The 17,051-nt window shown below is 43.8% G+C and overlaps 1 protein-coding gene across 1 annotated transcript in view; it reads left to right on the forward strand.

Annotated features, from left to right (window-relative positions):
• Positions 1–17,051, forward strand: part of LOC133359051 (transcriptional regulator ovo-like) — a 58,428-nt gene that overhangs the window by 2,046 nt on the left and 39,331 nt on the right. The window contains 1 exon segment of the mRNA XM_061577430.1: positions 159–277. Within this exon segment, the coding sequence (XP_061433414.1) occupies positions 231–277 (47 nt within the window). The 5' untranslated portion in view covers positions 159–230.

The following is a 17,051-nucleotide window of genomic DNA, read 5'->3' on the forward strand; positions in this document are numbered from 1 at the left end:
CTGGCAAAATAACAATACATAATTTACAGAAACGCATTGTCGACCAGTTGATATAAATTATTTGTTTTGCAAAGAAGACCTATGGGATATCTTGATTGCTTAGCTGCAATTTTTTTGTAATTGTACTTCCATATCTTCACGTTTGGTCTTTGAGCAAGAATGACACTCAACGGTCCATACACATGTGACGCTCGCTGACTTGAACAACCACGTTGCGACTGGCATGCGGCATGCACAAGCAAATGACGGCATGCACAACTACAAAGGTTTACTACAGGTGCGAGAGTTGAATGGTGAACACTGCACACTACCACAGTTTTAAGCACACCGACTGCGAGGCTATTATGACCATTTTCATCCCAGTTTAAGGCTTAACTGTCAAACGGTGAAAATGTTCAGCAGTAAATTATTTGCAGCAGTACATACACCCGTATGACTCATCTTAATATATGCCTGCAATTAACTATGGAAATGTGCGTTTTGGGTTTTTTTTCCCCGCTGGTATCCAACAATGTTTAAAACAAGTGAAAATGCTATCGCATGTGACCGTTTTTAATTATAATTTGCTGAAATCTGGTCACATTTAACTTTACTGTGTCCATATTAAGTCAGCAGGCTTTATTAACATGTTGTTGAATGTATAATTTAATGGATTTTTTCTTTTATGTCAAAATTGCCAATGATAGGGCATTGTGCCAAGGCCATGCATTCTAATATAACTTTTAAACATTAATTTAGCCAAATATGTTTAAATTGCAGAAGCATGGTGAACATTTTTTGTTGCAAAGGTGTGCAAATGTAATCAACGTAATTTTTACTGAATTAATTATAAAGTGATAAATAGAGTACAGTATCACAATAATTTTTTTGTTAGTATGGTTTTATACTGCTTCCCTTTTTTGTTTTTATAGGCTGAGAAGCTGTGGATCTGTGCCCATATATTGTCTGATTTGAGTGAACTATTTGGGCTGGGGAATGTATTAAATAAGCATAAATGTATGACTATAGCCTAATGTGCCTATTACAGGCTGTATTAACGATTAAAATGTGATGTGATTATTTGCAAAAGTATTTCATTGTAGAAAACAATAGCATAATGTAAGCAAAGTTGCAGTGTCTATTATTCGTCACGATTAACCTTTGAGAACCTCAAGAACATTGCAGGCAACAAAGAAGCACTGTTTAACTTAAATGCAACACCTCATCCAGTTTAGTGTCACATTAACATGCAAAATACAGTACTTGCAAGAGCTATTGGGGCCCATCGAGTAATTCACACATTCATAAACAGGCTCAGCCAGGCATGAAAGCAATCAGCTACATAGGCAAGTTTGTGTTTATTGTATCGTATTATGTGTTTGGTTAGAAATATTAAATTGCAATTTATGAACATTAGAGGTATAATCATTTACTCTACTTATTATTTAGTCCTGATTGAGGATCGCAATTTATTCAATACTGTAATCGTGTTCATGAACTAGACAATTCATTACAATTGATTTACCGTTCCACCCCAGTAAAAACACAACCGCATTCATGTCCTTGCATATATTCATATTACGTAGTGTTATTTTAAAAATACAAATCCCAATAGCACACTGTTAGAGTTGTGCTATGTTTTTATTCATTACAGCCTTCATCAGACACCTCGATATGGTCATTTATTCTTCATTCCTGCAAATGCATTTTTACAACCTTCCACCATACATCTTCGGCTTTGATATGCACAAAAATGGTCATCCCCCAACTTTTTAGAGAGACGATCCCTGCCTGGAGTTACTTTGAATGTGAAGTTTGCAAAAGGTGAAATTGCAGCCCTAAAATAATGTTTGTGGAAAGTGTAATGTGTCGTCGTGACTCTTGGCTGAGCAGGTAACAAGGTCCAATACTGCAGTTATGCTGCATCTTTTAAATTTTACAGGTGAATAAAATTGATAACTGGGATGGTAGGACAACATTATGAACAAACCAGCACCTTCGGCCCCACCGAACCTTAACGCACTGCGGGCGGACGACCCGAACGACGTCGACAGGACCCCTCCAGGGTCTCAGCAATTTGGGCGACGTGGCCAATGGTACCTGGGGGCAGTGGCGCCAGGCCCTGTCACCTGCAACCCACACGTGTCCAGATGCACAGAGGCACCGCAGCCGTTCATTGGCCAATTGGCACGAATGAGAATTTTCCCTTGCCGCCTCCCGCGCTTTCATCAGCTTTTGAATATTGAAGCGCATGTGGTCCGAGATCTTAGATTTGGAGTTGTTTGATGTGACCCGCAGCTGCACTTCAACGGGGGGGGGGGGGGGGGGGGGGGCGGCGACGTCCCTGCCATACCGTAAATAGCCAGTTCCCGCGCGAGGGGCCATCCGATATGCGGTGAGAACACCGGGAATTTGCAAATCCCAATCAAGTTGCGACTCGCTGACCTGATGGCACAGCATTGAGGTTCGCATCTTGTGCAGATGCTCCACCATCTGGGGGTGATATGGCGACGTACGGATTTTCTTCGTACCCAACAGGTCGCATACTTCCCGCAGTAGAGTGGAAGAAAAATGTTTTCTTTGGTCGGTCAATAGATCCTCAGGAGCACCCTTGTCCATCGCTGACTGGTTGGGGAGCGGCCAGGCAATAGGCCAGCGTGAGAAATATTCCACCCCAACCAGTAAGTACTTATTACTCCGGGGGGTGGCGGGAAAAGGACCAAGGATGTCCAGAGCGACAAGCTCATTAATGCGGGACATCTGGATGGATTGCAAGGGCGGACAGGATGGCTTGACTGGCGGTTTCCATTGCGCACACTGCACACAGCCCAGCAGCAAATCAGCCACATCCTTTGCTATGCCCGGCCAAAAGAAGTCAAGTTGGAGCGTGGCAAGGGTCTTGTGTACCCCCAAGTGCAAAAGGCTCTCATGGACAGCCCATACAGCCTGACCCCGCAGGGTGGTGGGCACGACAATCTGGTATTGACACGCGTTGCCATCCAATTTCATTAAGAGGCCATCACGGCAAGATAACAGACGCGAATCCCCCACGGCCCTTATCCCTATCGGGCCGCATAGTGCGGCGGCGCAACTTCAGTCAGAAGAGAAACGTCCTCCATTTGGAGTCGTCCCCAATCAGCGAGGTCGAAGCTGAGAACGGCATCCCGTGCGACAGACTCGTCAGCCACCTTGGAGGAACCCACCTCTGAGGAAGCCACTTAGGCCAACGCCGCGAGGGGTGAGGGTGAGCTGTCAACTGGTTGCTTACAGCGCCCCAAGCCCAAGAAGCGCACGCACCCATCGCTCGGTGGTAACCGCGACAAAGCATTGGTACCCTTCCGGTAGGTGACGGTGAACGATTAATCCTGTAGGACTTAGAGCCAGCGAGGAAGTTGACCGGATGGCTGGTCAACCCGCAACGCGTACTGCAGCGCTGCGTGATCAGACGGCACCGTAAACCGTCTGCCATATAGATATGTCCGGTATTGCAGCACAAAAAAACTATGGCTAGCAGCTCTCGGCGTGTAATGCAGTAGTGTTGCTCCACCAGGGACAGCACTCTGCTGCCATATGCAACGTCGCATTCTACCCCGTTCACGACCTGTGACAAACCCCGCCAATGCCGGTGTTCCTGGCATCCGTTTCGAGAATAAATGGCGTGGAAAAGTTGGGGTAGCATTTGGGAGGGGCATTAACCAATGCCTCACGAAGCGCGACAAACGCGGCCTCCTCCTCCCCTTGGCCATCAGCGCGTGGAGGGGCTTAGCGATGGAAGAAAGCTCCGCCACAAACCGATGATAATAAGATGCAAATCCGATAAAGCTCCGCACCTCCCCCACCGATGTGAGGGTCGGCCATGTCCGGACGCAAGCCGTCTTCGGATCAGTGGCAATGCCTGATTGGCTGACGTCCCCAAGGTACCGCACGGATTCCCGCAAGAGGGGACATTTTTGGGGCTTGAATTTGAGATTAGCCGCTCGTATTTTAACAAAGACAGCCCTCAAGCGATCTAGGTGTTCCTCAAACGTGCGGCTAAAGATGATGACATCGTCCAAATATATCAGACACGAGTCCCACTGAAGCCCAGCGAGGACCAGTTCCATCAGACGCTGGAATGTCGCTGGAGCAGAGTGGAGACCCATCGGGAGCCAGTTGAATTCAAAAAGGCCCTGTGGCGTACAGAAGGCTGTTTTGGGCTTGGAGGCCTCGTCCAGAGGCAATTGCCAAAAGTCGGACAGAAGGTTTAGTGTGGAAAAATAACGTGCACCCGCCAGGGCATCCAGGGATTTGTCCGTCCGAGGAAGGGAATAAGCGTCCTCTACCGAAATTGTTTTCAGTTTGTGAAAATCCACACAAAATCGCAAGCTGCCATTATGTCTTTTTTAACGAGGACGATCAACACCCCCCACGGGCTGGTGGATGGCGAAATGATGTCCGCAGCCAGAATGTCATTAACAGCCAGAATGTCATTAACAGCCAATCGGACATGCTCCTTTTCCGCCGGACTCAACCAACAGGGGTTCTGCCAGATGGGAGTAGCGTCACCTGTGTCAATATGATGGCTTAATAAGTTAGTGCGGCCAATGTCAAATTTACCCTTGCTAAAAACGTCAGTCAATTCCCGCAAGAGCACCCGCAATTTTTCCCTCTGGAATTCTGACAGGTTGCCAGCCTCTGAGCAAAGTGAAGTGAACTACCCTTCATCCAGACCCGAGTGAGGCTGCGGCTGCGGCCGAGGCACGGCCCCAACATGCCCCACAACCGAATCACCTTGGAGTGCCGGTGTCGCGTGAGCGAGCACGGTACCTTGTGGTATGACGGAAGTCCGCAACCGGCATTCAAGACCTGAAAAAAGGGCTCCCTGTCGTTGCACACTGGTTTGTGCCCCGACCAGCTCCAACCCCCGCACAGCCGTGTTCGACAGACCCAAGAGTATTCACCCCGCCGTCGCCACCGAATCGAGTGGTTTGCGCAAGCGAAGGGGAACGAGCATTTGCGCTCCAGGAGGAATGCGCACCGTCCGGGACGTCAGCGCTTGCACGGTGGTGTAGGCCGTACTCAACCGAGTGAGGGAGGGCAGGAATGCCAACCGACGGCCGGATGGCAATTCAATGCATGCCTGGTTGATCAAAATTTTGATCGGCATCTTACCCAACAAATCGGACCCCAGTAAGCACGGAACGGCAAGGGATGAGGAAACCAGAATCGGGCCCTTTAATTTATTATCACCAATACAAATTTGGGCAGTAATTTGGCCAATGATACCCAATGAACCCCCATTGGCGGCAAAGCATGGCACCTCAACGAGGTATAGGGAGCGGCATTTTTTGGGTAAGATGTTATAAATGAGCTCCGAAATTATGGTCGCCGACACTCCTGTATCGACCAGCATCTGGAAAGCGACCCCCTCGATAGAACCGATAACGACCGATGATCCCGCGGTCGCAGCATACAACTCTATTAACCAGCTCCGACCACTGACCCAATCGGAGCGGCCAGGCGGATTGATCACATTCTGACCCCCTACACCCGACGCACGACGAACGCGTGAGCCGGCGCAACGAGATGCATGCGGTGAAGGCAGGGGCCGAGTGTGTATGGTGCCGCGACTCGCCTCAGGTTGCCACGACTCGCCTCAGGTTGCCACGGAGATGAGGATGAGCCAGGGGACGACGGCTGAGGTCCGGAGAATCGACATCGTGGCGCCCGGCAGTCCGATGACACGTGTCTCCGCAGTTGTAGCAGGTGACGAATGCCTGGTCCGGTCGCGGTGACGTCTGTCCCTGCTGTCGGGAGCCATCCCGACGCAGCCGATTGTCTGTGAAGGCCCGGGTGGGTTCCGCATCCTCCGGCGGAATGCGCGCCTCGCCCGGCGCAGCACAGGCCGCCAGACCCGCTTTCCGCTGTAGGAGCAAGTGCGCCTGGATGCACTTGGCAGCCCGGAGGGAGCACAGGTCCTCGACGTAAACGGCATGTGTATGACCACCCGCAGGTCCCGCGCCAACGCCAGCATCTTCTCCAGGACCAGAGCATCAATGCCCTCGTGGTCCATGCGGGGGAAGACGGCCTTCGCCAAGGCCAACAACGCGCTGCCGAAGGTGAGGGGTGTTTCAGACTCACCCCTCCTCCGTGCAGCAAAGCGATGGCGCGTGTCCGATGGTGGTCCATAAATCGCCGCCATCTGTTGCAGCGCTTGCTGCAACGTAGAGCGAATCCGCCCGCGGGATGGTGATGAGGGCAGCTAGGGCGTCGTCCAGGGTGGCCGGGAGCGCTCGCAGCTCCTCCGACCACCCCGCCATCTCGCAATTGGAGAGGAACCGTCTTTGGAAGGCCGCCCAGTCGCCACCCGCTGCAGATAGTTTTTTGAGGACGGGCAGGCGTTGATGGAGACGGTACACGCTCCGCTGACAGCCGCTCCACTTCATTCTTGGCGGGAACTGTGCCGCCGTCTGAAGGTCAAAGGAAGAGCGAGACTTTACTAGAGGCAACACGTTTATTATAACAATAATAAACCTTAACACGAAGGGGTAACGGCCGCTTCCACCCGATACCCTCCGGAGGTATATCCTCCGGGCTAACGCGCCCTAACACTGGGGAGGCTAACTTCGACCCGACCCTGGTTGGGGTCCGGGTCCCGTCTTCGGGCTCCTCTTCAGGGTGACGGCTTCAGGTCTTCAGGTGGCGGCTTCGGGTCTTCGAGTATATAAGCCGGACCCCGTTCGGGGGTCCGGCTTATATAGTCAGTCCCGACTCTCCGCCCCTAATCACGCCCTCCTTCTTGACCCTTCGAGAAGGACCTGGGCTGTGGACACGTCATCCCCCCAGTCCCCTCTTGGGGGTCCTGTGGTCCGTACCTCCGGTCACGAGCCCCCCCCCCCCTCCCCGGGTTCAACCTGAGTGCCACGACGGCCCAGCTCAATCCGGGCACTCTTCCACCTCCTGTCGTCCTGGGGCTGGCACTACATCTGGAGAGCAGTGGCATCGCCCAGTAATGCCACTACATATGAATTCGAGTACAAGGCATAATTATTAAGCATCTAGATATCACCTCAATACGCTGTACATATTAGCGGACGTATGCATCAAATCAATACATAAGTGTATACCATTTTACGAGAATGCAAGACCACGTATTATATAGAAAATATACTTATCCTTTTATACAGAGTTGGGCTTTGCCAACTTTCTATCTGCTTTCATGTCACACTTCCTCGGAGGTAAACTGCTCATTCTTTAATTATGGCGATTGTATATTTTATGCAGTGTTCAGAGATTTGAAGCTTTTAGAGTCAAACCAATTTAATCGCCATAGTTTGTTGACTCGTTTAAAAAAAAATATTAACTCTTTTATTTTAAGCATTGACTTTTTAGCCAAAATTTGTCTTTTTTAACACTTCTATAAACATTTGCATTAGTCGCATGGTCATGTTTTGGATAATCTGGATTACATGGCTGTCCATACAAAGCATGCTAGATTGTGTTTGACTGACTTCATGTTTATTACTAAGTTTATAAAAAGTGTCTGCACCTATACAAGTAAAAACGTGTTTCACATATATTAATTAAATAAACTCCTTCAAAAAAGTTTTTTTAAATCAACGGTTTTATTGACAACTTTGTTTAACTCATGGTCGAGAAGTACGTCAATGATGCGGCGCCTGCTCCCACCTCAACGCCTACTTGAATTAATTGATTACTTTATAAATGAATCTTCAATGTACAACTTTTGTTTGCATGGAGTGAGTGTGCCCGTAACTCGTTCACACGGAGCAGGCGCGCCTGAGACATGTGGCGCCTGCTTCTTCTGCGAGGCGATTCGAGAGTTTAGGGACCACGTTTTTTACCTACACAAATATATATAAATAATAAGGCGTCCATAAAAAATGTAAATTTATTTTAAAGTAGCGAATTCATCGATGAATTTATTTTGATACAGGCATGCATTGTCACCAGATCTGAGTACATGTGCTAAATTTTGAATTAATTGGACAACAGGAAGTAGACAATTTTGATTACAAGATTTGACCATGACAAGTTAAGTAAAATCGTTGAAAAAAAAAACCCATATAGATGTCTCGGTCTTCATTGGAATAAATGAAGTTCAATGATGTTTTTTAACTGTTCAGTTGATTTTATAAACCCATTTTTGCTTAATTTAAATGTCACTTGTTTGACAAAAAATAAAAGTGGAAATGTGAGTTTTGAAATCTCATAAGTCATCAAGGTTTTCCAGTAACACAATTTAACAAAGGGTTAGTGCTAAAAATACCAAATGAGAACAACATGGTGCAACCAAGAGATCCAAATTAACACACGTCTTTAACGGACACATCTAATGCATTGCCAAAAGCACATCGGATGCACTAACATTTATAATCAGGGCACATGACAACATCTCGAGCCCAGGGTATCTTAGGATGTACTGTACACCATAATAAGTTATGTGCCGGTTCATGGGCTGTTTTTACAGATTTGTCACAGAAATCAGCTCTGCAAATTAACGCTAATGAGTTTGCAAACTTTTATTTTATATATAATTTTATAACCGGTTTCATATTTCTTCTTGGGGTTCATAAAGATATGTCATGTGGCATTTGTTTGATGTTTGTTTTTCCTGACTGCAGCTTGCGTACATTTTGCACAGCTTAATATTGGATGTGTTTTTCAAGCTTTGAAATCAAACGTCTCACTTTGAAGCTTGTATTTTGAAAACGTCAGAAATAAGACATCAATTAGTTTTGTCTCAATTATTTTTTATAGCTTCTATAAATTGTTTAAATATTTTTAGGTGCACAACATTACTCTGTGGTTCTTTTGGTAAAGTCACGTAGAAAGGAAATAAATTGAATAATAGAATACGACGTTTCGATTGCAACACAAGCAATCGTCATCAGGTAGAACTAAATTTGAGAGATAAAACACAGACACGGAGACACACAGACAGACACACAAGCAGAGAGAGACAACACAGACAGACACACAACATAGACACACAACATAGGCACCGTGTCTATGTTGTGTGTCTGTCTCTGTGTTGTCTCTCTCTGCTTGTGTGTCTGTGTTTCCGTGTTTGTGTTTTGTCTTTCTCTCAAATTGAGTTCTACCTGATAACGATTGCTTGTGTTGCAATCAAAACATCGTATTCTGCTATTTAATTTATTTTCTTTCTACTTGACTTTACCGAAAGAACCAAAGAGTAATTCCTGCAGTCATGAAAGCTTCAAATCAAGTTTGCACAAACATTGTTTTACATGGTCGTTAGTTACTGATTCAATACAGCAACCGTAGTGACAATCTTAGGGACTGATATACATTTTAATTGTGTGCGAAAAGAACTATAAAGCTGCAATTTTGCACACTTATGTTTAATTCCATGCTTATATCTAGAACAATCCAAAAACGAAAAGGTTTCAACTCAGGCCCCCAAAAATTGCAGCCCAGATATTTATTGATGTCACTCGGCCAGAGTCAACCTCAAGTCATCCAATTTTTTAATCTTGTGAAAAACATGTATAAATCTACAATCCCCATCAGTGAACCATCTCATTCATTTTCCATGAAGTTGGATATGAAATCTGTTGGAAATCAGGTAAAGCCACTATAGATGCCATGACACGTACATGCCGTGGACACTTTTTAAGAAGGACTTGTGCGTACTAGTGCTGTTCAACTGCGATACTAGCATCGTATTTTTGGAGTGTGATGGTTTGAATGCAGTGCCAATTCGGACAGAAATTCCCGTCATTGGCAAGTGACAGCGAGTAGCCATCACACTGTTTTTGGGCATTCCTGACGGATGAATGAACTGGTATGAGTCGCATCGGAGTCTCTGTTCGCATTTTAGAATAAGGCCAGAAAAATCGTAGAAGATTCACCGCGGTCATTGGAGGCGTCACTCGGTTACTGTTGTGCAGAACTGCCTTTAGCCTTGAACCCCAGGTGGCATTCGACACAGCGCATTATTTGTTGTTGTGGAGGTTGCAATGACCTACCGTCAGTCCCGTGCATTAGTAGCAGCAGTAGCATTGATGCTCCAGACACCACCATGGCAACAAATAATGTTTGTGAATTGAATTGACCCAAATTTATGACAATTGAATCGTGGAGGGGGTCGATTCAATATCTCCCTACTCGTTTTTATTTCAGGTGGGAGCTTGGGACTGGATGTTTGAACCCAGTGTCCCCACTGGTACTAGGTCAGTTCTCCGAGAAAGACATCAGCATTAAATGCGGAGTCACCCATCTACATTCGTTTTCAGAGGTGGCTGTACTGAAATCACTTTACAAATGAGACATTGCTTGTTGAGAGGTCAATAATAATTAATGTATTGTTCTATCAGTCACTTCCGGTTCACTTCCCCAAAATCACTAAATCACAAAATCCAATGGCTAGTTGTGCATCCAGTGCACTTCCTCGTACGTGTTTGAGAGATGAACGTTGATACTGATGTTGACGCGGATATTGACGGACTTGCCATTATTATCAAACGCTGTCTTTAGCGGGATAAATAACTGTACAGCGAAACAAGTGTGTTATAGAATAATCTTAATTCAGTACACACACTGAGGTACATGTTCAAAACAAGTCGGATGAAATGCAAAAAACTAATTAAATTTCTTATAAATATTGTGGATTTTCTGAAATACTGTTAAAATAAGATTGCATATTCTGTAAGAATTACAAATACATTTGTTTTAAAAGTCACCGTTGGTCAATATTCTTCACTAATTTTCAGTAGGGGGGCCTCATTCGCCGATAAGACATCGGTGCGAGGGCAACCACACATTTGAAACCATTCGGTTTGACAGCATGATGCGTTTTTTTCACATTCGTGTATTGGTAGGGGTCGCACGTCAGGGCTTGCACTAAAGGACACCACGGGCCGAGAATGGCCCACGGGGCCTTGCAATGAAGAACACTGCTGTAGGGTTATTAAATCTATTGCTTGTAGCAGGCAAAGCAATGTGTTTGGTGTCCAGACATGGATAAAACAAGCTAGCAAGTATGTGCCCAAGGTGACATCCTTCAACTCCCCCTCCCCACCCATAAATCATTGGCACATTTCAATTGTAGAGTCAATTGTATCTCTTTTTTAAATCCTTTATATTAAGTTCACTTGCTTCGCGCTTGCGACCGTGCAAATATTTCGGTCGTTTTTAACCCACTTCCCGTGATCCAATCGAGCTGACATTCTGCACACAGACTCGTTGTGCGTGACAATTTATTTTCGTGAAAATTTTTTTCCAAAATTTTACACTTTTTAGGAAAAAATAAATTATATTTAATTACCAATTGCTTAATGGTGGCAGCCATCTCAAGCCAGAGGACGAGAGGACTCTAGCCGCCACGCATATAAAGGATTTATAGTGAAAAACTTTGTTTTTACGGGTTAATTTTTTTCTTTCACCTAGATCTCGTTTGCGCTATCTCAAACTTTAAGTTGTCCAAAAGGTAACATGTACATAAACCGTAAATTGGTTTACTTTAGAAAGTATTCCTAATTCAAACACCAGCTTTGATGCATAGCATAAAAAACGAGTTTTAATCGATGATTTGTCTCCACGTCTTTTAACAAGCCACTATGAAGGGAGCTTGAGTGTGGTCTGCACAAATACAGCTAGCTTATCACTTCCTTTAAAATTGTTTTGATCCCATAGATGATAAACGATCCATTCAAGCTGTCTGAACCTCAGGCATTTAAAAGGAGCCTCTAATACTAAGGCTTTGTGAGACTTGACACTTGCCTCTTATCCATATGAATCCCATGAGTGCTTTAGCTTTAGAAACTCGATGTACTCTGTTATAATGATCCTGTGGTTCCTTTTGCCTGACAAACCGTAATGGATTAATATTCCAGCCTTGTGCATTTTTGTGTTAAGAGCCATAATATTCCTATGGATGTCTTGGTCAGGGTATTTTAGACTGGATTTAACTAATAACGTTACGAATCTGTGTAGCACTTTATCTTATAAAGGCTTAGAGACTAAGATAAAACGTGTGGTTCCTAATGTATATATTGCAACTGTATTATGTATTTTAAAACATTAACAGCCCTTGTCATTTGTAGCTGTTTGCAGTGGACAGTACGTACGACAAGTCACGTAACATATGTTAGCGTGTGTTTTGAGCATGTGCTGTTGCCAATTACGTTTGCTGATGAAACATGAAGATTTCTTGTTCCGTTTCATTTAATTCCAGAGTAATTTAAAAAAGGTAATTTTTTACAATGGAGCAAAATTAAACAGTTGAAGTAGATGGGAAAGCTACAGAACAGGTTTACATTTTTAAAAAGAATGTGAGCCTTGTGCATTATTGGTCTAACCTAAAGTTAACATATGTCAACATTGACTGTAAAACTAGCTTCAATGCTAACCCTAGCAATAACATGATACCTGGCATCAGTAGCTCTATAACTAATCTTAAGCATAGCCCTTTTTTTTAAATGGACATACGAGATGTAACACACTTCACCTCACCTTAATTTTACGTTGAAACCTAGCAATTCCTTTATCACAAAACCAAACACTACCCACTGCGACCATTAACACAAATCTTAAATTTAACATTTGCATTTACCAAACCAATTTTTTTTCACAAAGAAAATATTCTAACCCTTGTCCTAACCCTAAGCTTATAACTAAAGACAGCTCAAACCCAACACTACACTTACCCAGTCTGTCATGTTGTCATACTAGATGTGTTATATAATGCACCTTTAAATCTGTAGAATGTTTCTCAATTTTAATAGTATGCATGCCTCACCACGTTGTGTCAATCATGGGGTTTATTTTAATTGACCAAACGACACCATGCTGGTCAATGCCAGTTGCCGAAAGGGGAGGGTCAGAACTGATTTTGATATCACTCGCCGTGGCCGAGAATCAAAATCACATCGTCGGATTCGTCATGCAGTCTGAACTAAAATGCCTTTGATCATTGAATGATGAGTCAATGAATCACTTATTAAAACAGGGAGATAAAACTCACTTGAATTCCAGACCCATTAGCCTCTTGTTGCATATATATGTACAATTTCCATTTCGATAATTTGTAATAGAATAACAGGAAAATGGGAAACGGGAAAAAATAGATCCAAACCAACCACATGAGCAAAGCTGGGTTTTACAGAAGTTTCTCTTCCATTTTCCACATAATTGAACCATGTCATACTCCTGACATGATGTTTTTATTATTAATTTTATCCATCAGAGCTGGACTGCAACAACAAAATAAGTGATGCCTCATTTGATGCTTTTTGTATATTCGGAGAACCTGGTAGGCAGTTGTGAGGATTCGAACCTAAAATCTTAACACTTTACTTAATACTTTGCATTATCCTGAAGCCACTAAGCAACATCATAAGCAGCCACCCAGAAAACTTAAACCCTCCAGCATTTCTTCATATGAATCCAGGACTCAATACTGGAAGTTTCCTGAAAATAATATCTTCCAGGTTTAACATCAGGCTAGTGAGCCCATGTACTTTATGGTATTGTAGTATAAAGGAAAATGTAACCCAAAACAACAAAATGGCGCATTCTGATTTTGTTACCAAAGCAATATTGATCCATCAAAAAATAGCAGATCATATCTGTGGTGTTGTATTCCATAAAAATTTCAAACGTGTAAACTTGATTAAACGTTTAAACCTTGATGCAAGATGGACAATCACAATTAAAGCATAACTTAATGGAGTAAAATAGACAAACGCGATAAAAGAAAGCACTGTGATTTGTGATGTAATTGTAGTGCTGGCTCTCAGCATGCGCTGCGAATTATGATTCAATTGTAGCGCTGGCTCTACAATGTTTGCATTTAATAGACAACCATTGGTGGACGAATGTTGTAAACAAAAAATAAGTGTCTCTTTCATTGCAATTCATTGTAATCATTGTGTGAGCTAGAGATGTTTAAGAATACAAATATTTTTTTATTCTTAAGAACAAAATTGGATTTGTCTGATTTTAATTTTCACAATTTACATTTTTAAAGATTTTAACATGCTTTCGATGTACCAAAGGAATGTCATGTTGTGCTACATTTCCACAAACCATGGTCAAAAAGTTGTATCTACGCCCAATATTCTGATCTTTTGAGTTAATTCAAAATCGGGAACACCTCATTTCCACTACATTGTCTCTTAACCCATTTTCATTCCGAGACGTCTGCAAGTTGCAGGATGGATTTCGTTCACCGCTCATTCTCGGAACGCGTAAGCGGTTAGCATAAATTTTATTTAGAGGCATAGCGCCGCTGTTTTTAAAAGACATTGTACTCGCCGCAGAGAACTGCAGCGACATGACCGCACTATGATAGCTGGCACCAAGCTGTGCCACACGCCCTCCCGCATGCCCTTGTGGGAGCCTCGTTACGTCCTCTGACCTGAAGATATTTGATTTCACGTACACGTGTGCCATCAGCATGGGAAAAGGTACATATGATACATCATACATGTACAGCCTTTTTATAGACAGTTGCAAGAGAAGTTTGATTCATTTGTGCTTTTGTAATAGCAATATAAGTGTAAGAATATGCTAAATAACGAATAGAAATTAGGATATTTACACATTAATGGATATTTAGAGCACTTGATTTGTATACAAATTGGAAATTCAACACATTCGTGCAAATCAATACAGTATTGTCTGTACACACATGAGGTAAGCATGAATAAACAGTTACACAGTTGCGATTAAGTTATGAATCGATTATCGAGTTTTCAACATTGACTTTCAATTCTTAAAAGTCATGAAATATATAATCAAATCAATTTAGTAATGATCGTCCATGAGAATGTTCAAGCCACACGTTGCGGTCCAATGGGATTTTTCACTTAACCCGTTATACACAATAAATATGTATATGTTTCCCGCGCGTTATGCGCGCTTTGCTACGTAGTGCAGAGTACATACACTAGTACACAATGTCCCACGTCTGATCACATAGCCGCATATATACACACTAGTCGCATATATTTGGGAAATCAAACAAATCGTACCTGCATAAATCGAGGGAAACGTGTACATAAAACTTAGAGCCCTTTTGTCAATCTACTGCTTGATGAAGGCCTTACCACACCATGTCAATCTTGGGGCTTGTTTGATCGTACTTCACCAGTCTGGTCTGTGCAAGGTTTAAAGGTTGGGAAACAATATATTTTTTGTGTATGCGAGTATTGATAATGGTAAAAAACATTAAATTAACAAACCTATGTGTATTTTGTATTGCCATTGAAAAGAAACTTAGAGATGATTAACACTGTATATTGAGTTTGGTATTCCATTTGATTGCATGACGAGTTGCTTGACGTATAGCATCTGTACATCCTGTGTAACCATGCAATGGGCAGTGCTCGGTTATGTGATGACCAGAATGCAAATTCACAAACGGGCGACTCGTTCATATTCTATTTGTGAACAAAAAAGCCACACTGCTGTGCATTTTTCGAACACAATTATGTGCACCCCATTGCCTTCTCCTCAGGCTGACGCCAGGTACTTCCTGCATTGGGTCTTCGGTTAGTTACTTGTTCGGGTCATTGCAGGCCATTCAGCTTTCATGCCACCAATTGTCAACATCCTTTATGCCTATCAGAACTCTCTCCGCAACTCTGTGTTAAAATTAACTGTAAATGGCAAAGTTTCCATTGTTAAGATTTTTGAGATTCACTTGAAATCAAAATGGATCAAATAGCCAGACTTAAGATCCTTGTTGTGGCAAAAGAAACGGCCAAAGCTGGCCTGCGTGGCTCCCTTGATGTTTAGGTTGTCTCTTCGCATTTTGATTCACCTTGAAACAGGTGGTGTCATGTCTTAATGCTACACTACATTCCATTGTGGGTTGTGTACTTGTCAAAGTGTTTTGAGGGCAGTCGGTAGCCATGGTCACCAGTTATGTACCTGTTGAGAAAAAAATAAACTTAAGATATTATTATCACTTGTTTACCCAAGAAAGCCTCAATGAGTCTCAACTGTTTAGGAGGCCTCTCCTGAACAATTTTGCAGTCGGGGCGATGCAGGTGAATTTTAAAGTTCGTGCTATGACGTTGGCACGGCGGGGCTTACGGCGTGGTACCTGACTATTTTTATTTAACGTAACCCCCACCGTTGGATAGCCAAATCATTCACTAGCACGCAAACACACAAAGCCACAAACAGACAATTTTTTACTTTTAGATATAAGAAGATAGACTAGCTTTACTACCCGGCTTTGCCCGAGACTTCTTGTCTTGGATTAATACACGGCCTACGCGGAGGGTGGGGGGGGGGATGTGTGACGTCAGCAGGCACACTGCGTAACGCTGCTGCATGTGGGTGACATCACATGTGACGTCACTGCCCAGAGAGCACCCCCTTCTCATCAGACCTCAGAAGCGAAAAAGCAAGAGTTGAGTCTGGGTAATGCCTGGGAGGGAAACCTCAATTTATAAACTGGTTGTAATACGGCTTCAGGTGTGGGGGAAACCTCATCGAGCTAGTGGACTGACATGGGCTGTGCATGTATTCATAAGTTAGCGGCTCTCTGTGTTGAAGCATATTTTGCTGGTTGGTGGTGCCTTTGGGTATGACTGGTGACACGTATCTGTCATACAGCACTTTCAAGACGGTTGGTAGATTACCTAGAGTCCATAACGTCTGAGAAATAGTTTTTGCTGACCTGTGACTTGCGCAAGAGATGACCATACAGCAAGTGGGTTTATAACACATCGGTAGGAGTTCTAGGCAACCAAACTCAACTCCAATCCTGAAACCATTGGTTGTGGGTAACCTGGCCTTTTAAACTAAAAACACTATTTCTAGTGGGTATAAACACACTCTCATCCAGGCAAAGGAGGAAACACATTTATTAACATTAACAGGCTAACACATAAAGGGTAACGGCCCCTTCACCCGGATAGCTAGGGTGGTAACCCACCGGACCTAGCTAACCTAACACGTGCTTCCGCGCACCCAACCTACTCCCCTACTCGAGTCCGAGTCCACCTGTGGAGTCCTCTTCAGGCTTCAGCGCCGAGTCTTCTTCCCAGCTCGAACTGCCGATCCTCCCCTCGGGGATCGGCTTTTCACTCCCT

Source organism: Lethenteron reissneri, chromosome 64, assembly GCF_015708825.2.
Source record: "Lethenteron reissneri isolate LAM-NWPU_2019-01 chromosome 64, ASM1570882v1, whole genome shotgun sequence".
Taxonomy (NCBI): domain Eukaryota; kingdom Metazoa; phylum Chordata; class Hyperoartia; order Petromyzontiformes; family Petromyzontidae; genus Lethenteron; species Lethenteron reissneri.